This window comes from Hylobates moloch, unplaced genomic scaffold (assembly GCF_009828535.3).
Source record: "Hylobates moloch isolate HMO894 unplaced genomic scaffold, HMol_V3 SCAFFOLD_14, whole genome shotgun sequence".
Taxonomy (NCBI): domain Eukaryota; kingdom Metazoa; phylum Chordata; class Mammalia; order Primates; family Hylobatidae; genus Hylobates; species Hylobates moloch.
The window spans coordinates 55,284,453-55,305,301 of NW_026652289.1; the positions used below are offsets into that span (position 1 = coordinate 55,284,453).

General features: G+C 45.2%; 1 protein-coding gene across 8 annotated transcripts in view; it reads right to left on the minus strand.

Moving 5' to 3' along the window:
• Positions 1–12,946: 12,946 nt before the first annotated feature.
• Positions 12,947–20,849, minus strand: part of NEO1 (neogenin 1) — a 267,305-nt gene continuing 259,402 nt past the window's right edge. For all 8 annotated transcript variants that reach the window (XM_032174196.2, XM_032174198.2, XM_032174189.2 and 5 more), the window contains 3 exons: positions 17,747–18,010; positions 14,890–15,026; positions 12,947–13,742 (listed from right to left, as the gene is read on the minus strand). In XM_032174196.2, the coding sequence (XP_032030087.1) occupies positions 13,659–13,742; positions 14,890–15,026; positions 17,747–18,010 (485 nt within the window). In that variant the 3' untranslated portion in view covers positions 12,947–13,658. The remainder of the gene's footprint in view (positions 13,743–14,889; positions 15,027–17,746; positions 18,011–20,849) is intronic.

Below are 20,849 nucleotides of genomic sequence, written 5' to 3' on the forward strand. Positions count from 1 at the left end.
CAATTTTTCCTGCATTGTTTCTTGAATGAGGCTTGATTAATATGCAATACAATGTCACATCTCTATCATATCTGGGTCTATGTCGAGGCTCTCTATTCTGTACTATTAGCTTATTTGTCTATCCCCATTCAAACAGTCAATTGTCTTAGTTACACTAGCTTTATAAAGTATGTTGATATAGAGTAGAGTAAGTCCCCCACCTTCTTCTTCTTCTTTTTTTAGATGGACTCTTGCTCTTGTCACCCAGGCTGGAGTGCAATGGTGTGATCTCAGCTCACTGCAACCTCCGCCTCCCAGATTTAAGCGATTCTCCTACCTCAGCCTCCTGAGTAGCTGGGAGTACAGGCACCCACCACCACACCTGGCTAATTTTTTTGTATTTTTAGTAGAGACGGGGTTTCACAATGTTAGCCAGGCTGGTCTCAAGCTCCTGACGTCAGGTGATCCACCTGCCTCAGCCTCCAAAAGTGCAGGGATTACAGGCATGAGCCACTGTGCCCAGCCCCCCAGCTTCTTCTTAAGGAATGTCTTGGCTACTCCAGTCTCTTTGCACTACCATAGACCTTTTAGAATCTGTTGAGGTACATGAAGAGTCCAGTGGGCTTCTGATTGAAATTACATTGACATTATTGCGGAAATGTGTATTCCCATGGATGAACAGGGTATAACTGTTCCCACATTTGGGTCTTCTTTAGTGTCTTTGGTATTAATGAGCATAAACAGCCCCAACAGAAAAGCCACAAATTTCAAGGTTTAAGACAATAAAGGTTTATTCCAGCTCAGGTAAAGTCCTGTGCAGCCCAGGCAGCATTTTCCTCACTGATACCAACTTGAACTGAACCCGCGTTCTCCAAGATCATTGTGGGAGAAGAAGAGACAACTAGACGAGATTCCCGCGTCTGAACTACGTCTCTCAGCAGTGAACATCACTTGCTCTTATATTCCATTGTCACAAGGCCACAGCGTAACTGCAGAGGAGGCTGTGCTGTGTGGGAGATCACCTGCAATCTTTGCTGGGTATTAACTGTCCCTGCCAATTCTTTCAACACAGTCTTATCATTTTCTTCATGAAGGTTTTTTCATTTCATTACATTAATTCCTAGTACCTTATATTTTTGTTGCTAGTGCTAATTCTATTTTCTTTCTTTTCTTTTTTTTTTTAGATGGAGTCTCACTCTGTTGCCCAGGCTGGAGTGCAGTGGCATGATCCCGGCTCACTGCAACCTCCGCCTCCTGGGTTCCAGCAATTCTCCTGTCTCGGCCTCCTGAGTAGCTGGGACTACAGGTGCGCACCACCACGCCCAGCTAATTTTTGCATTTTTTAGTAGGGATGGGGTTTCACCATATTGGCCAGGCTGGTCTTGAACTCCTGACCTAGTGATCCACCTGCCTCAGCCTCCCAAAGTGCTGGGACTACAGGCTGAGCCACTGAGCCTGGCCTCTATTTTCTTTATTGAGGTATAACTTATATGTATCAAATTCAGCAATTTTAAGTGCACAGCTCAGTGAGTTTTGACAGACAGTACTACAACCACCTAAACAAGTAAGTCATAGACTCCATCACTCCCCAGGTTCCTGCATGGCTCTTTGCAGTCAAACCCTTCCTCCCACTCCTGAACCCTGCCAGTCTGCCTTCTGTCACTAAAGTTTTGACTTTTCTAGAATTTCATATCAGTATCATCATAAAGCATATGGTCTGTGTCTGATTTCTCTCCTTTAGCCTAATGTTTCTGATGGCTATGCCATAGTTTATTCACTCACCCATTCATGAACATGGAATTGTTTCCAGTTTTGGGCTATTAAGAATAAAGCTCCTATGAACATTTATGTTCTTTATCTGGGTGTGGATTTTCTTTTTAAGTGATTATTTAAATTGACAAAGAAAAATTGTGTAAATTTATCATGTACGTTTTGAAATATGTATACATTGTGGAATGACTACATTGAAATAATTAAACTGACATACTTATCACATTACCTCACATACTTTCCATTTTTTGTGGTGAGGACACTTAAAATCTACTTCTGTCATTTTCAAGATGGATGTAGATTTTTGTTTATCTTAATACTCAAGGAATGGCATTGCTGGGCTATTTTATATATATTCCTTTTTTTTTCTGTTTCTTTGAGATGGGAGTCTCACTCTGTTGCTCAGGCTGGAGTGCAGTGCCTCGATCTCGGCTCACTGCAGCCTTTATTTTTAGTAGAGACAGGGTTTTGCTATGTTGGCCAGGCTGGTCTCGAACCCTTGTGATCCACTTGCCTCAGCCTCCCAAAGTGCTGAAATTACAGGAATGAGCCACCATGCCTGGCCCGATAAATATATTTTTAACTTTATAAGAAACTTCACAAGATTCTTTTCCAAAGTTGGAATACTCTTTTGCATTTCTCCTGGCAATCATATGAGAGTTTCGGTTACTTCATATTCATGCAACACTTGATGTTGTCAGTCTTGATTTTTTACCATTCAAGAGAGTGTATAATATTAACTCCTGGATTTAATTTGCATTCCCATAATGACTAAAGATACCGAGCATCTTTTCAGGTGTTTACTTGCTATCTGTATATGTTCTTTGGTAAAGTGACTGTTTGAATATTTACTCATTTGTTTTTGCTGAGTCATTTTATTGAATTGTAAGTAATATATTCAGGATATAAGTGCTTTATAAGATACAAGTTTTGCGATTATCATCTCCTAGTTTTTGGCTTGCCTTTTCAGTTTGGTTTTTTTTTTTTTTTTTTTGAGACAGTCTTGCTCTGTCGCCCAGGCTGGAGTGCAGTGGCACCATCTCGGCTCACTGCAAGCTCTGTCTCCTGGGTTCATTCCATTCCCCGGCCTCAGCCTCCCGAGTAGCTGGGACTACAGGCGCCCACCACCACACTCGGCTAATTTTTTTGTATTTTTAGTAGAGACGGGGTTTCACCGTGTTAGCCAGGATGGTCTTGATCTCTTGACCTCATGATCCACCTGCCTTGGCCTCCCAAAGTGCTGGGATTACAGGCGTGAGCCACCGAGCCCAGCCTGACTTTTCACTTTTTAACCATGACTTTAAGAGAGTAAACATTTTTAATTTTGATGATATCCAACTTACCAAATTTTTCTTTCACGATTCATGCTTTTTGACAAGGGAATTAAAATGGTACACTAGAAAATATCTACTTAACAAAAAGAAGGCAGTAATAGAGTGACAAAAAAGACACAAGACATGGCCGGGCGTGGTGGCTCATGCCTGTAATCCCAGGTCTTTGGGAGGCAGGTGGATCACCTGAGGTCAGGAGTTCATGACCAGCCTGGCCAACATGCTGAAAACCTGTCTCTACTAAAAATACAAAAATTAGCTGAGATCACGCCACTGCACTCCAGCCTGGGTGACAGAGCAAGACTGCATCTCAAAAAAAAAAAAAAAAGACACAAGACATACAGAAAACAAATAGGTAAATGGCAGATGTAAATCCTACCTTACCAGCAATTACATTAAATGTAAGTGGATTAAACACTCAGATTAGAGGCAGAAATTGGCAGAATGGATACAAAACCATGATCCAACTATATACTGTCTGCAACAGACAGATTTTGTATTCAAAGATGAAAATAGGTTAAGAGTAAAAGGGTGCAAAAAGACATACCAAGCAAACATTAGCTGAAGGAGAGCTGGAGTGGCTATACTATTTAATAATATCAAAGTAGACTTTAAGACAAAAATTATTACTAAAGACAAGGAACATTTTATAATGAGAAAAAGGTCAATCCATCAAGAAGATTAAACAATTATATGTATATACCTAACAACAGAGTCCCCAAACTCCTAAGCCACCATAGTGGTACATGCTTATAGTTCCAGCTACTCATGAGAGTGAGGTGGGAGGATCACTTAAGCCCAGGAGTTTGAGTCCAGACTGGACAACACAGCCAGATCCTGTCTCTCTCTCTAAAAAAAAAATAATATATATATAAAATTAGGAAGAGTTTGTGAAGGATTGCTATTAATTGTTTTCTAAAGCTTTGGTAGAATTCACCAGTGAAACCATTGGGTCCTGGGCCTTTCTTTGTGGTAAGTGTTCTTTATTACTAATGTAATCTGTCTACTTGTTATGGATCTATTTGGATTTTATATATACACACACACACACACAAACACAGACACACATACACATATACTCATGAAGTGAATCTGACATAATGGGAGGATAGACAATTCAACAGTTATAGTTGCAGACTTCAATACTCTATTTTCAATAACTGATAGAACAACTAGACAAAAGATCACCCAGGAAATAGAAGATGCGAAGAATATAAACCAAAGAGAGCTAAGAGGGATCTCTGGAACACTCCATCCAATAACAGCAGAATATGTATTCTTCTCAAGGGCACGTGGAACATTCTACAGCATAGACTATCTGTTAGACCACAAACCAAGTCTCAATAAATTTAAGAGGATTGAAATAATATGAAATATATTCTCTGACCATAATAGAACATTTAGAAATTAGTAACAGATATTTGAAAAATTCACAAAAATATACAAATTAAACACATACATAAGTAATCACTGAATCAAAGCAGAAATCACAAAGGATATTAAAAAATAAGTTGAGGCCGGGCGCGGTGGCTCACGCTTGTAATCCCAGCACTTTGGGAGGCCGAGGCGGGCGGATCACGAGGTCAGGAGATCGAGACCACGGTGAAACCCCGTCTCTACTAAAAATACAAAAAATTAGCCGGGCGTGGTGGCGGGCGCCTGTAGTCCCAGCTACTCGGAGAGGCTGAGGCAGGAGAATGGCGTGAACCTGGGAGGCGGAGCTTGCAGTGAGCCGAGATCGCGCCACTGCACTCCAGCCTGGGTAACAGAGCGAGACTCCGTCTCAAAAAAAAAAAAAAAAAAAAAAAAAAAGTTGAGGCCAGGTGCAGTGGCTCATGCCTGTAATTCCAGCACTTTGGGAGGCTGAAGTGGGCAGATCCCTTGAGATCAGGAGTTTGAGACCAGCCTGGCCAACATGATGAAACCCCGTCTCTACTAAAAATATAAAAGATTAGCCAGGCCTGGTGGCAGGCATATGTAGTCCCAGCTACGTGGGAGGCTGAGGCAGGAGAATCATTTGAGCCCGGAGGCAGAGGTTGCAGTGAGCCGAGATCACGCCACTGCACTCCAGCCTGTGCGACAGAGCGAGACTCTGTCTCAGAAACAAACAAACAAACAACAACAAAAAAACCCGAAAAAAACAAGTTGAGATGAATGAAAATGAAAACAAAAAGATAACATACCATTCCAAAAACATGGGATGCAGCAGAAACAGTGCTTATAGGGAAATGTAGAGTAGTAAGCTCTGATACTTAAAAAAATATCCAATCAATAACCTAAACATTCACCTGAAGAAACTAGGAAAAGAAGAGCAAACTAAACTCAGAGCAAACAGAAGAAAGGAAATAATAAAGATGAAAGCAGAAAAAAATAGAACAGAGAACAGAAAACCAATACAAAAAATCAGCCAAAATAAAAAGTTAGTTCTTTGAAAAGATCAATAAAATGGACAGCCTTTAGCTAGACTGAGAGAGAAAGAGAGAGAGAGAGAGAAGAGAGACTTGCTAACATCAGGGGTCAAATAAAATATATTACTACCAGCCTTAAAGAAATAAAAAGGATTATAAAAGAACACTATAAAAGTTGTATACCAACAAATTAGATAACCTAGATAAAATGGACAAATTAGAAACAAATTACCAAAACTGACTCAAGAATAAATACAGAATCCGAATAGATCTATAACAAGTTGACAGATTACATTAGTAATAAAGAATGCTTCCCACAAAGAAAGGCCCAGGCCCCAATGGCTTTATTGGTGAATTCGACCAAAGCTTTAGAGAACAATTAATAGCAATCCTTCAAACTCTTCCAAAAAATAGACAAGGAGCGAACACTTCCCTTATTCTATGAGGCTAGTATTACACTGATACCAAAGCCAGACCCCTCCACTCAAAAAGTACAACACTCCCCCCAACAAAAAAAACTACAGACCAATATCCCTGATGAATATAGACACAAAATTCTCAACAAGTTCTCAGGGAAGATGATGATCACTCGTTTACTTATTTTTTGATAAGCGTCAGTCAGGCTTCCCTCTGGTTCTTAGTTATTAGGCTTTTCCCTGAGGAAACCCCAACCTCTTTTTTCATCTACCACTTGGGTCAGATTTTCTGTCCCTGTTATGGACATCCCTTACTGTCTTTGGAGCAAATCACTGAAAAGCGTTTTCTGTTGTAATTTATCCAGTGTTGGAATTTTTCCTGCTTTTTAGATAAGTTCAAACAATGCTGGAAGAAACTCCTTTCTTTGGTGAATTCGTCATCATTCTCAGTGTCACCTTCTTCATGACATGCAACTCTCCAGTTAGGGTTGGAAATTCCTTCTTTACTTTACCAGATCACTTTGTTTGGGTCTGTTAGTACTTTTCATGTTCTTTTCATGAAATTACCATTTCATGGTAATTTCTTTCTGTCGAACATTTCTTTCTGTTGAACATCTGTGAACACATCAGCAAAGGAGACTGTCATGCTCATTTTGCATCCTCAGTGCCTGGCATATAGTGGGCCTTCGGAAGTATCTTTGGAAACAATTGAAGATTTCTAGCTTTTTGGGTGAGGAAGACCCTTTTCTGACTGGCCCCAAATATTCCTTCTCTCACCCCACCTGCCCACACTGAGATCTCTCTGGCTTCAGTTACAGTCAATTTCCCTTCTGTGTGTTAGTCTAGAATGTTCATTGGCTGATTCTCCTTACATATCCTGGGGAACTGTGTCTGCAGGAGCCTGATCCATAATTTTGCCTTCAAAAGTAAATCCTGGCTCTTTCCTCTCCAGAAAGCCATCAGCTGCCCAGAATTCTCGGCAAGACCTGGGTTTTGAGTTTACAAAAGGAACCAATTTATTCTTGTCTCACTAGAACTGACCCCAAGCTGTGCTATCTGGCCAGCCAAACTTAGCTTGACTGGGCCCAGTATTGCCCTTGCAGTGTTCCAGGAATCTGGGGGACCAGCTCCCTCTCTCCCCTGAAGGCCAGCTAGCCAGACCTGTGCACCCTCCATAGCCTTTGCACTGGCCTGCTGGGGCCTCTGCACTGAATCCAGTGACAGGGGGCTGAGCACAGGAGTGACATGGGATGGCTGGGATCTGTACTGATGGCCACGTGAAACAGGCAGCTCCCCAGCTCTGCAGTGGCCTCCTCCTTCCTCCAGAAAGATAAGCCTCACATTACACCCTAGACTCAGCTCAGCCTTAGTTTCTCTGCAAAACCTTAAGTATATGCTCCTAGGAGGAATTAGGGCTTTGTTAAATTCCCTCAGTACTGGGCCATGATGTATTAGTTACCTGATTTCAAGTCCATCCGCCTCATGAGGCAAGTTCATTTAGTGAAGACCTATGGTGTGCTGGGTGCTCGGGTGGAGAATCCAAGCACAATTGCTTTCCTTAGTGAGGTCACAGTGTATTGGTGGAGACAGAACCGTGAACAAGAATGATCAGGGGACTGGATGGTTAGGCTGGGCCTTCAGATATGAATAGACATGACCAGACAAAGCCAATGGTCAGGGTAGGGGATAGGGAGAAAATGAGGCAGAGGAAACAGTAGAGGCCAGACATCACGGCTTATTCTGCAAGTGTAAATTGCTCTCTATGGTTAGGGCCAAACTCGCGTGAAGGGGCAGATTAGTGGGAAGTAAAAGGGATGAGGCAGACAGGGCCACACTGGAGTCTCTACTGTAGGGCAGGTGCTGGAGCTCTCATCGCACGGTGCTGAGCAGCGGGGAAGCATCAGATTTGCGTTAGAAGCAGCACCTGAACACTTGTGTGGAGGATCGCTCCCTGATTGCTGGTGAGACTCAGGCAGGGGGCTTAATTAGTAGTTTGCTACCAGACAGCAAAGAGCTGCTCTGGGGGACATCTGAGAGGTAGAGCTGGCAGGATTTACTGAGCAATGTGCTGTGGTGTTGAGGGAAGAATTTAGAATCGCTCCCAGATTTCTCCTTTGGGCGACCGGGTCCACAGAAGGCAGACCCTATTAGCAAGGGGCTGACACCTAGTAACAGGGTGATGAGGCTTTGCTCCAGGACCCTGAGGAGGGAGAGATTGTAAACCGATGGCAACCCAGACGCAAGCTGAGGTCAGTCTGCCTCTTAAAATCTGGGTTAGGCTGATTGGAACCCACATTTCTTGACCTGTGTCCTCCTTTTCCCCTGGACTTCTGGGAGTTCTCAGGTTTAGATTCTTATGGTCACTTCTGGCTCTCAGCTCCTGCTTCTAGCGAACCAATTCCATTCATGGGTCACCTGTGCTGTGCCAGACTCATGGCCTGCCCACTGCCATGTTGGCCCAGATGCTGTTTTCTTCACTGGGGGGAGTATCCAGTAACTCATTCAAGGCCATGTGCACACAGCAGATGTTACATGAGATTTGGGGAGCTGGAGGGGGTTCACTCCATAGAAGTGCAAATAGCATGAAATTGCCCCTAAGATCTCATTTGGCCAGGCATGGCGGCCCACGCTTGTAATCCCAGCACTTTGGGAGGCCGAGGCAGGTAGATCATGAGGTCAGGAGTTCGAGACCAGCCTGTCCAATATGGTGAAACCCTGTCTCTACTAAAAAATACAAAAATTAGCTGGGCATGGTGGCGGGCGCCTGTAGTCCCAGCTACTCGGGAGGCTGAGGCAGGAGAATCGCTTGAACCTGGGAGGCGGAGGTTGCAGTGAGCCGAGATCATGCCACTGCACTCCAGCCTGGGTGACAGAGTGAGACTCTGACTCAAAAACAACAAAACGAACAAACAAACAAAAAGATCTTCCCATTTAAGAAAGGTCTTTGAACACCTTGAGGCCAGCCAGTTCCCACTGGGGTGCTTTCCCACAGAGCCCCTCATTCTTGCACCATCTTGTTGATTATACCAGTTGCCAGTGTCCCCTCTACCCCTAATTATTTCAGGAAATCCCGAATTATTCCTGTGCTATAGTGCAGCAGGTGTTCCCGCCAAACTTTTGTGAGCTCAGCTTTAGGTCCCTTTCATTTTTCAAACCAAGTTCCTAATTGAGGAAAAGGACATCTTGAGATGAATATCATCCACCATGCTTAAGAGGGTAGTGGTAGTTTTAAGTAGCACTTTTCCAACATTACGTACATTTAAAAGATTATTAAAAACAAGTATTATTTTCTTTCAACTACTGTCTCCTACCTCTTCCTCCTGCACCCCTGGTGAACTCCCTCCTTTGGTAGCTGGAAACCCTAGGTTAAGAGTCGGGTACCTGCTGTCTGGGGTTCTTCTGTCTGTGGTTAGGGGTGGCTCCTCTTGGCTCCCTGGTTCTCCAATCCCTGCCCATGGCCCTGTCATCATCAATTTGATGGCTTGCTTATTGCTTGTCTCCAGTCTCTCCTGATGGTTCTTCCCACTTCTGGCAGGAAGGTGGCTGCAACTGGGAGGGGTTGACGGATGGGGCAGGAATGGGGTGGGGGAAGAAGTGTTTCTTCTTCGTATAGAGCCTTGTCCATAATGCTCATCTTAGAACAAATCTGCAAGATATTCTTGTGTTAGTTCCCAGCTTGAAGTTGGTCATGAGGCATCAGCATTGTTTGTTTTTTTTTTTTTTTTTGAGATGGAGTTTCACTCTTGCCCAGGCTGGAGTGCAATGGCATGGTCTCTACTCACTGCAACCTCCGTCTCCCAGGTTCAAACGATTCTCCTGCCTCAGCCTCCCAAGTAGCTGAGATTACAGGCACCCGCCACCATGCCTGGCTAATTTTTGTATTTTTAGTAGAGACAGGGTTTCACTATGTTGGCCAGGCTGGTCATGAACTCCTGATCTCAGGTGATCCGCCCGCCTCTGCCTCCCAAAGTGCTGGGATTACAGGCGTGAGCCACTGGGCCCAGCATCGTTTCTTATGACTGTCATCTTTCATCTTTCACGTTTACCCCAGGAGGCCAAAAGGCCATGGCTACTGAAATGGGAGCGTCCTAGCACCAGAACACTGGGGACCTACCAGGATCCCTGCCAGGAGGCGGCTTCTTGTGTGTGTGTGTGTGTGTGTGTGTGTGTGTGTGTGAAGCCTTTCAACACGCTCCAGGGCATGAGTCCTCGTGACTGTCTATCCATCCAAGAGACAAGCATCTGCTCTTGTCAGAAACTGCCCCTGGCATTAGACATTCAGAAAGGAGTGAGAAATAATCTGGTCCCCACTGAGCCCACAGGGCCCAGGAAAAGACTCGAACAAATCACGGCAAAATATGCCAAGAGCTCCACCTAGGGACGCACAGGAAGGATAGTAGCAGCAGATGCCCGGCACTTAAAACAGAATGGCAGTAAAGAGGACACTCCAGGCAGACTGAGAATGGCCTCACTGGTAGCTTTCTGTGGCCACACCCCCGGTACACAAGGCAACATTAGTCTGGACCTGGAGGCTGTGGCAGACAAGCACCAACCTCCAGCTATGGGAGCACGGACTTCAACCTGAGCCCAGAGTGTGGCTAATGGGAAGGACAGGATTTGGGCTTCCTAAAGTACACTCTGGCCACAGAGCAGATGAACAGCGGGGCAAAGGGAGCAGTGAGGACACTGTGCTCTGTGTTTAGCTCTCATTCTACTATTGCAAGCTCAGGCCTCTGGCTACTGAGGTCACCTATTCCCTGGCCCAGACTCTGGGACACCACAAGGAATCTTACAAGTGAACACAGTAAGGTGAGGCAGCCTGGGGCAAGCAGGCATCCCAGGAGACATCTGCTCCGGCTTCAGGTCCCTGTGAGTGGTGGGGCTGGGAGTGGGGAGGCCAGGCCCCACGTGGGCACTCAGTCTGCCGCAGCAGGGACATGGTCTGCACTCCATTCAGGGACGGCTGCCAGGGGCCCCCTCTGATACCTCAGGCTGCTCAGTCCCTGCAGGGCAGCAACAGGGGGATGGGAACAGGGACAAGACTCATTTTTGGTACTGGTGGACAGTCCAAACACCTCCTGCAGCCTCCTGGCTCACCTGCCACCCTTCCCTGAGTCTCGTCGTAGACTACTGGCTTTACAGTTGTGAAGGCAACAGTGAAGTCAATTAGAGGCTGGGAAGCAGGGGGCCCCAAAGTTTTTTGTTTTTAAGGACAAAGGAAAATAACTCTTTGACCAGACCAGAGTTTGATTGGATTAAAAAAGTGTATTGGATTTCCAATACCAAATAAAAACATGAAATCGTTTTTAAAAAGCCATAGAGTTTACAGCATCAACTACAGAAAAGGCCAAACAAGTGTGTACAGACGCCAGTCCCAGCAGCCCTCTGGGCCCCTCCCGCAGGAAGTGCGGCAACAGACACAGGTGTTCCAGATCCCCCCGAGGAAGCTACTGAGCGGCAGCTCAACTAGGACACTACAGGACACACAATGGTTTAGTTTCAAAAAATCACAGGAAAATGTAAGAAAATGTATTAAATTGTGAAAAGGTGCAATACAGAATAGCTTTCCTTTTTCTTAATTTTTTAAAAAAAACCCAACTTTGAACAGTTATTTTATTTAAAAATATGCCCCTCCCCCACCCGCCCCAATTCTGTGGCAGTATCCAGGTACCGAGGCCCTGAGGTAACAGAAGCAGTCAGGGTTCGTGGGAGGAAATGCCCAAAATACTGAGCATGTTCTTTGGGCAAAAGGTAATTTCTGGGGAATCTGGCCCTCCTGGTGGCCAGAGTGCTTGGACAGCTCTCTTCAGGATCAGTTTAAGTGCACTGGTTTTCCAGAATCCCGCCTGGCACCCCATGTGACCAGCTAGCTTGGCAGCAGCAGTTCCCGCATTGCACCTTTCATTGCCCCCCCAAATCATAAATACAAAGAGTTCATCTTGTAAAAAAGAAGTATGTGATAAGATCTAAAAATGGCAACTCTCCAAGTTCAAAGGCAGGTGGCCTGGGGTACCCACTGGTGGTTTCAGCAGCTGATCTCTTCTTGGCTATAGAACTGAAGCCCGATTTACTGTCTACACTGCCTTCCACGCTGTCTTCTGGGGATCTGTTGGGGAGTAGGGGAAGATGCCTGAGCGTCAGTCGTGTGTTTTCCATTATATATTCTTAATATTAAAAAACCACACACCTCAGCTCCTTACCTTTTTAGGAAAAAGAACCCAAGAACTATGTGCAAAGGCAATGGCTTCCATGTGTGGCTGAGCCGCTGGGTTCACCTCAGACAACTCCTGTGGCTTCCTTCTCATCAGGGCTTAGCTGAGCTGCTGGGATAGGGGAGGGGGCAGCTGCTTCCGCTGTCCCTGTCCCTTGTTACTTGAAAAATAATATTCAGGAAGATGTGTGGAAGCCTCAGGGGGCACTGCAGCTCTGCCTTGTCTCATTCCTGCTAATGCTTTCTCTGAAGGGGCTCTGAAGTGTGGAAGAGAGCGCTGGACTGGCTGAAGACTGGAACTAGAGAGAAGAAGGAGTCATATGTGGAAACAAACAAGTTCCTTCCTTAACCTCCAACTTCCTCAAAGAAAGCCAATAATAGCAGCAGGAAAGGGTCTCCATCCTTGCTTTCTGATTTACAGAATGGGGTCAGGCTCTTACCCTATTCTGTGTGTCAGGTGATTAGAAATACAACACCTGGCTCCTCAGCATGGACATTCTTACCAGGCTATGACCAAGAAATCAGGGCCGCTAAATCCTCAAACCCACCTATTGCACAGAAGAATTTTAAAACCAGATCCAAATCAAACTCCAGTTGCAACGTAGTGACAATAAGGATGGACATTTCAGGAAAGGACAATAAAGAAGATGCTTCCATTCTCTGCAGGCTTCTGGAAGAAAGTACAATGACAGAAACATTCACAGGAGCTCAGCAGCCCCTCCATTTCCTATTACCAACCCTCAGCCCCCCACCCCGTCCCAATACTGAAACTGCACAGAAAGCAACAAACAAGTCTTTTCAATGTTACATTTCATTCAATTCAAATAGATCTGTAATCTCACAGTGATGAGAGGAAAGAGTCAGGCCTTTAATAATTATAATAAAAAAATAATAAAAAAAGCTTACAAACAGCAATGCAACATTTCCTCCCCCTCAGAGTGATGGATTAACAGCTGGTAGAGGATGCAATGACTCAGAATTAAAAAATAAAAACAAAACCAAAAAACAAGCCAACCCCAGGAACAACCCACACTGTCAATGACTTTCCATACATAATTGGAACAAGCAGTCAATTGTCAACCACTTGTGGAGAACACCACGGACTTCCTTGGTTTTGGATGGCGTTTTTGTTTTTGAAGGTAAAATAAAATAAGACACAAATAAAATTGTACATAAATGCCAATGTCTACACTCCACAAAGGTGATGCAGTCGCAGCAGGAAGACACAGCCTGACCACAAAGTGAAATGCAGGTTGCACTTCTCGCCTCTTCCCTGGACACAAAATTTTGGCCCATGGTGCCCAGTCCTGCAGAGTATCAGCAGGCAAAGGGAAGCTGCCTCGACACAGGCGTCTTCCAGGCTGACCGGGGAAGGCAGGTGGCCATGCCTGGAGCCAGCCCTACACAGAGGCGCTGGCCAGTCTGCTGGCTCATTCTGTGTTCTCAAGTGCTGTCCCCTCGTACTCTGTACAATTCCTTGTTTTCAAGGGTAAGTTCCAAGACTTCCAGACTCAGGTTTGAAGTCATGTCCTGGTGAAGGTCGTCATGCTGTTGTGATAGCGTTTAGGTCCTTCATTAGTCCTTCCAGGTGGGCCATCTCTTTGGTCAGCTCATCTGGTTCATAGCTCTATGGAAAAGAAAACACTTGTTACTGGGCCGGATCTAGGGAGCAGAGCCCAGAGAGAGGCCAAAGCATCATGTGGTCAGTAGTCAAATGGCCCCAGAAAACTGGCTAACACGCAGCGCGGCTCAGAAGAGTGGAAAGTAGCAGGATAGACCCAAGGTCACTAGGATCCCATTTCCTGATAATGCACAATGCCTTTCTCCCAACACACACTCCCCAGGGTCACAATGATTTCACAAGCCAGAAGGCCTGCTGCTTGCCCCTTCTAGGTCGGCCCCAGTCAGCACAGTTGGTATGTCCCTGGATCTCTGGGCCCCAAGTTTTCCGGTTAGAGAATCCTGTACCTGGAAATTCAGAGGCAAAATATTTTTACTGGAGTTTGAGAGTGAAAGATCAAAGAAAGACCCTGGTGATTTTTGTTTTGAGAGCAACCACTCAAGCACTTTCTCCTCCAGCATCTTGCTCAGGAAAGGTCACAGAGTAGAACTGAGGGAACGTATGGATGGTTCAAACCAAGAAAAGAACAATGACAGAAGGGACAGAACTAAAAGGCAGGCAGGAAGTGGGGGGAGGGGTCATTAGCTGGGCTAGTGTGAAAAGCTAATTTAAGATGTTCAAGAGTGGATATGGGGGCCGGGCGTGGTGGCTCATGCCTGTAATCCCAGCACTTTGGGAGGCCGAGGCAGGTGGATCGCCTGAGGTCGGGAGTTCAAGACCAGTCTGGCCAACATAGTGAAACCCCGTCTCTATTAAAAATACAAAAAAATAGCCAGGCATGGTGACAGGTGCCTGTAGTTCCAGCTACTCAGGAGGCTGAGGCAGGAGAATCCCTTGAACTTGGGAGGCAGAGGTTGTAGTGAGCTGAGATCGTGTCACTGTATTCCAGCCTGGGAGACACAGCAAGACTCTGTCTCAAAAAAAAAAAAAAAAAAAGAATGGATATGGGAAAGAAAAGCAGACCAAATCCTCAGCACAGTTCCCGGCTCATAAAAGATGCTCAACACTGTATCTACTGAATGAATAAGCGTATCTGCTTCATAGTTCTGGGTGGCGAGCCTGGTATGCACAGAATATCAGCTTGACCAGGAGTCTCAGGCCCTGAGGCATGTTCCCAGGCAACCTGGCTGGACTGATGGCCCCACGAACTTACACTCTCGGAGTCTTCCAACATCCTTGTGGTCTCCTGCACTTCAGGGGCACTGGGAACAACCACTGGCATAGGAGGCCGGCTCCTTCCTAGAGTCCCAATGGAGGCTGTCTTCACTGAGTGAATGTGATGGTTCAGAGCTGAGGGGAAAGGGCACCGTCAGATATGTGGCCAAGCCTGCCTCCCCTAGACCTCATGAAGGCCCTAAGGTCCAAGTGCTGCTTCAGGATGAGGAGACACACAGACCCAGTGCAGAGATACTGCTCTGAAAAGTTACTAGAATAAGAGGGAAGGAGGGAGACAGCAGGGCATTCATGAGGCCAGAGAAAATATTCCACTGACTCTAGAAAACCAATATCCTAGTCCAGTGGTTCTCAAAGTGTGGTAGCCCACGAACCCTTGTACGATATCTGGGAGGCCAAAGCTCTCTTCATAGTAAGACATTATTTGCCTTTCCACTGTGTTTGCCTTTGCACTGGATACAAAGGCAATAGTGGGTGAGCTGCTGGAGCCTTAGCACAAATTAAGGCAGTGGTGCCAAACTGTAAAGCCATTCACTGACACGCACATGCAATTTAAAAAAGCCAGTTTCACTAAGAACCATCCTCATTAAGGAGTACATATTTTTTATTTTACTAAATCTTGACCTTACTGTATGTGACAAAATGGAAAGTATGCATAAAGTACTTCAGCTGTGTACAAAGTATGACAGCTGTCTTTTTTTTTTTTTTTTTTTTGAGACGGAGTCTCTCCTTGTTGCCCAGGCTGGAGTGCAGTGGAGCAACCTCGGCTCACTGCAACCTCCACCTCCCAGGTTCAAGTGATTCTCCTGCCTCAGCCTCCCGAGTAGCTGGGATTACAGGCGTCTGCTATCACACCCGGCTAACTTTTTGTATTTTTAGTAGAGGCGGAGTTTCACCATGGTGGCCAGGCTGGTCTTGAACTCCTGACCTCAGGTGATCCACCTGCCTTGGCCTCCCGAAGTGCTGGGATTACAAGCGTGAGCCACCGCGCCCGGCCAACAGCTGTCTTAAATAAAGGTACTTGTGATAGTTTTGAGTTGAATGTTTTTATCATGGAATATCACTGTTAGTTCAAAGACAGACAAACTGGTTCTTGAGACATCTTTTAGAAAATGAACAAAGTGAGCCTGTCAATTCAAGGAACACAATGGATAGTGTTTCTTGCCAATGATAAAATTTAAGTTTTAAGTAAAAATCAGGATTTTGGAAAACTTGCATCCGCCACCATGGTCTTGAGAACTTAATACTTACACATTTTGATGATATTAATGAATATGTTTTTAGATACTGAATAATAAAATGTATCACTATTTGCAGAATTTGCATAATGTAGTGGACCAATATTTTCTAAATGACCGACGTGTGATGTTTTAGTATCATGCATTAAATGTAAGACAGATGAATGAATTTTAATGGAATGAAGTATGAATATTTCATAGATAAGGTTTCAGATTTCACTTTACAAACAAACCTTTAAAAAACTACAACTTGCTGAGTTTTGCTGTAGTATCAAAAAAGAATATCCACAATTATCTGAAAAGGTTATAAAAATACTCTTCCCTTTTCCAATTACATATCTGTTAGGCCAGATTTTCTTCTTATATTTCAACCAAAACACCATATTGCAACAGATTGAATGCAGAAGCAGATAGGAAAATCCAGCTGTCTTCTATTAAGCCAGACATTAAAGAGATCTGCAAAAAATAAAATGACTCTTCTCACTATATTTTTGTTTTGAAAATAGTTGCTTTTCGGCTGGGCGCAGTGGCTCACGCCTATATTCCCAGCACTTTGGGAGGCCGAGGTGGGCGGATCACGAGGTCAGGAGACCGAGACCATCCTGGCTAATGTGGTGAAACCCCGTCTCTACTAAATACACAAAAAATTAGCAGGGCATGGTGGTGGGCGCCTGTAGTCCCAGCTGGTTGGGAGGCTAAGGCAGGAGAATGGCGTGAACTGGGAGTCGGAGCTTGCAGTGAGCCGAGATTGCACAACTGTACTCCACCCTGGGTGACAGAGCGAGACTCTGTCTCAAATAAAAAAAAAAAAAAAGGAAAATAGTTGTTTTTCATAAAAATATGCTAGTTATCTTAACATGACAGATAATTGCTTTTTTAAATGAATAAAATACTTTAAAAATTTCTTAGTTTTAATTTTAATATGGTAAATATGGTAAATATTGATAGATAAAACCCATATGAAGAAAAGCTCTTTTAGGTGCTCAATAGCTTTTAAGCTATAAAGGAGTACTGAGACCAGAAATTTTGAAAACCACTGACTTTTCCTAAAACAAATGAATAGGTAACAATTTGGAAGAGCAGAAAGCAAGCATGCCTTTGAGGTCAGGGGACTGTTACTGAGCTGTGTGGATTTGGGTAAACGACTTTCCCTTCACAGGATTCCTTTCCCTATCCTGAAGTTCCTTCTGCTTTCACCACCCTATGAGTCCAAGCCTTGGCCTCCCTGATCCCTTCTCTAGTTTGCAGGGACCTTATGAAGTGAGGTGATTCCAGGGGTCTGGGCGGACTAGATCTGCTATCCATTCCCATGCCATTGGACTTACCACCAAAGGTGCTGCACATAAAACACAATTCAAAAGGTCAGCCCTTGGTTCCCAGCAAATTAATTCTCCGGTTTGTAAGTGTTTCCAAAAAAGGAGAGCCCATAAATTCCCTAGGCGGGGCAATGGCACACTGCTACTCTAACTGAATTGCTAAGATAGGCTTGGAGGATATTTGCTTTGCTATACTTCAAAGAAGGGGTGGCTTTGTCCCAAGCTTGAGCCAAAGGGTTCCTCCAGGTGTGCTCCCTCCGGGTGTGCTGCCATCCTCACTCACCTTGCTGGGATAGTAATGGTGTGCTTGGCAATGCAGGATCATAGGTGGGAGGTCCTGGAGGCGGGATTGCCGGCACGGCGAAGCTCTTCAATGGGTGGGAAGGGCGAACATGGGCAGTGGGAAGACTCTGGCCCGAATCTTCCTCTTGGGAGCTGGCCAAGTAAGAGGAGCTGGTAGCACCTTCAGGGTCCTGGTGATCAGTGCAGCATGTTTGAGATGAAGAGGCTGGCATGGTGTCAGTGCTGGGGGTATTTCGAACGGATTCTACAGCAGGAAAGTCTAAATGTTAGCATTTCTTTTGCCATTAAATATGTGAAAGTCCCAGAGTTTGGCTACTTCTAGGGGTTCCCTAAACCAGCTCAATAGCACTTGTGATCAGTGCTAGTCCAAGAGAACATGGATTAGCACCACTGCCAGGGATAAGAATGGAGTCTCAAACAATTTTGTACTCAACCAGCTATTCCAGTTTTTCACCTCACAGCTAAGTGGTCACAATTTTATAGATTTAAAGTTCTCCTAATTATTTATTATGAAGCACTTGTAAAGGTTCCTGAGATGACTAAGATATTAAGATAGAAATAAGTATAAAAGAAAATTAAAAACTTCACTCACTGGATTCTTAGAGTGGCCTTTCATAGACAACCATGGCTAACCACCAAGACTGGCTGGGTACCTGACAGTAGCCAGCTCTCCTGGTGGTCACTGCAGGAGAGGCCAATGCCACAGGCCTTCATGCCTCCAGGGACTGTGCATGGCCTCATCACAGCAAAAAAACCCATAGCTCAAGTGAGAACTGGACAACAAACAGAGCAGCCCAGAGGTCTGCACACAGCTTTCAGATCATGCCAAATGAAGGGCATTTTTGATTCAGAGAAAGAAATGGGGGTAGATTAGCCTGGAGAAGGGAAGGCTCAGGAAGAACATGATAACAATCTGAAAATATAAGAAGGGGCAGGGTTGTTCTGGAAGGCAGCACAGCAGGGTAGAAAAGCACGGACTCTGGAGTCAGACAGACCTGGACTCTAATCTTTGTGTACTAGCTGGGTGAATTTGACAAAGTCACTGAATATCTCTGAGTCTCAGTTTCTTCATCTACAAAAGAGGGAGAATAACACGTAATTCTTTGAGGATTAAATGAGATGTATGAAAAGTGCTGAACACGGTGCTTGAATATCTATTAAGATTCTTTTCTTTGTAAATTACTGGGTGCTTACTTTAAGCCAAGTACTATGCTAGCTGCTTTACATTCATTAGCTCACTCGATCCTCAAAGTAACTCGGAAGACACTGGGAGGTTAAGCAAATTGCCCATTTGCACAGTTAAGAACTAGCAGGGTGGAATCTGAATCCCTGCCTTCCGACTTCCACACACATGCTCTGGACCACCACACACCTTTCCACACCCAGACTACCACTTGCCCCCACCCTGTGGGGCAGAAGCAGCACCAAGGCCCGGGGAGACCACATGAGGAAGATCCTTCCAACAGCATGAGCTGGTGACCACCTTCCCCACCTGTGAGGAGAGGGATGAGGACACAGCTCAGGGCAATGGACTGTACCAGATGGCCTGAAGGCCTCTTCTGACTTCTGGGGTCCTCAACCTTAACAAGTACAGTAGTCCCCCTTATCCATGCTTTTGCTTTCAATGGTTTCAATTATTTGTGGCCAACTGCTGTCCAAAAATTTAAATGAAAAATTCCAGAAATAAATTAATTCATAAGCTTTACATTGTGCACCGTTCTGAGTAGTATGATGAAATCTTGTGCCATTCCACTGGGGATGTGCCTTATCCCTTAGTCCAGCTTATCCAGACTGCGTACAGTGCCCTTGAGTCACTTAGTAGCTGTCTTGGTTATCAGATGGAGAAAACAGATATAAAGGGTTCAGTACTACATGCGATTTCAATGTATCCCCGCAGATGGGGATACTGTAAAGCATGAGCAATCTGCAGAAATCCAACACATTTCCCTGCCTTTGTTGCTGAGGTAGCAGTGAATCTGTGCCCTTGGGCTCTGAGAAGTCAGGCCACACCAGCCACGAGTGGCACCTCTGATCTTCGGTCCATGGATGAGGGACTCATACACCCTCCCAAGTGTGCCTGTGTTGGCTCTACCAGGCTTCGGTCACTCCTCACCCCTTAAAGGGGTGGGCTGAGGATCTTCTTAGGCTTGCTCAAGCTAGCCATCCCCACGGCGGGGGAGCTGGTGGTCCCCCTCTGTGATCCTGGGTCAGGTAGAAGCTGGGCGGGGTAGGAGCTGGCTAGGAAGGGTAGCAGGGAGGAGGAGAGAGAACAGTAGACTCATGTCCAGACCATGTCAGCCTGTATTGGCAGATATGTTAGGTCAGCTCTGGGCAAACAGGCCTCTCCTGACTTCCTCAATGGTCTGTAACTGGATATATAAGCTTCTGAGGGCCAAAGAGATGGTGCAAAAGGTGACAAAGGAAAATGGGGTTGCCTATATGAGTCAGTACCCTGGCCTGCTACCACAGACCAGGGCTGCCTTGTACAACTCCGGGGGCCCCAGGCATGTTGCTGTTTTCACGAAGGATGCTCCCTGACACTGCAAAATCACTGGCCTGCTTAGAATCCATGCTGTAAGTAAATTCCTGCTTTGGCAAGGGGGCTACTTCCTGACTGACTTGCCTCTTAAACAGTTGTTTAAGACACACAGAGTTCACACTGGCCAAGTGATTGGACAAGAGGAAAGTGCTTTTCCAATGTCAAGTGGTGGTGACATAGTGAATGTTCCTTAGAGCAGAGACTGGCCCTGCTTAGCCCATATATACCAAGCTGTGGCAACACTCTGAGCTCCAGAGACACAAGAGCTTAGCAAAGTACAATCGTGAAAAAGAACTTTGATCATTTCTGGATACTTGCTCTACATTTCAAATCAGTCTTCAGTGAGTCTATCACTTTAGTTTTACCTTCTTTTATCCAACTGGTCATCAAAGCATGGCCTCTCTTAGTAATGCAAATTATTCTTTCCCCCTCTCTTCACTTTCTGCCTAGGTCCATAGAGAAGGGAATGCTTACCAACACTAGATCACAAGGGAGAGGGCTGGGTAGGAGCTGCCATGCTTCTCTCCAATCCCCAAACCCAGGA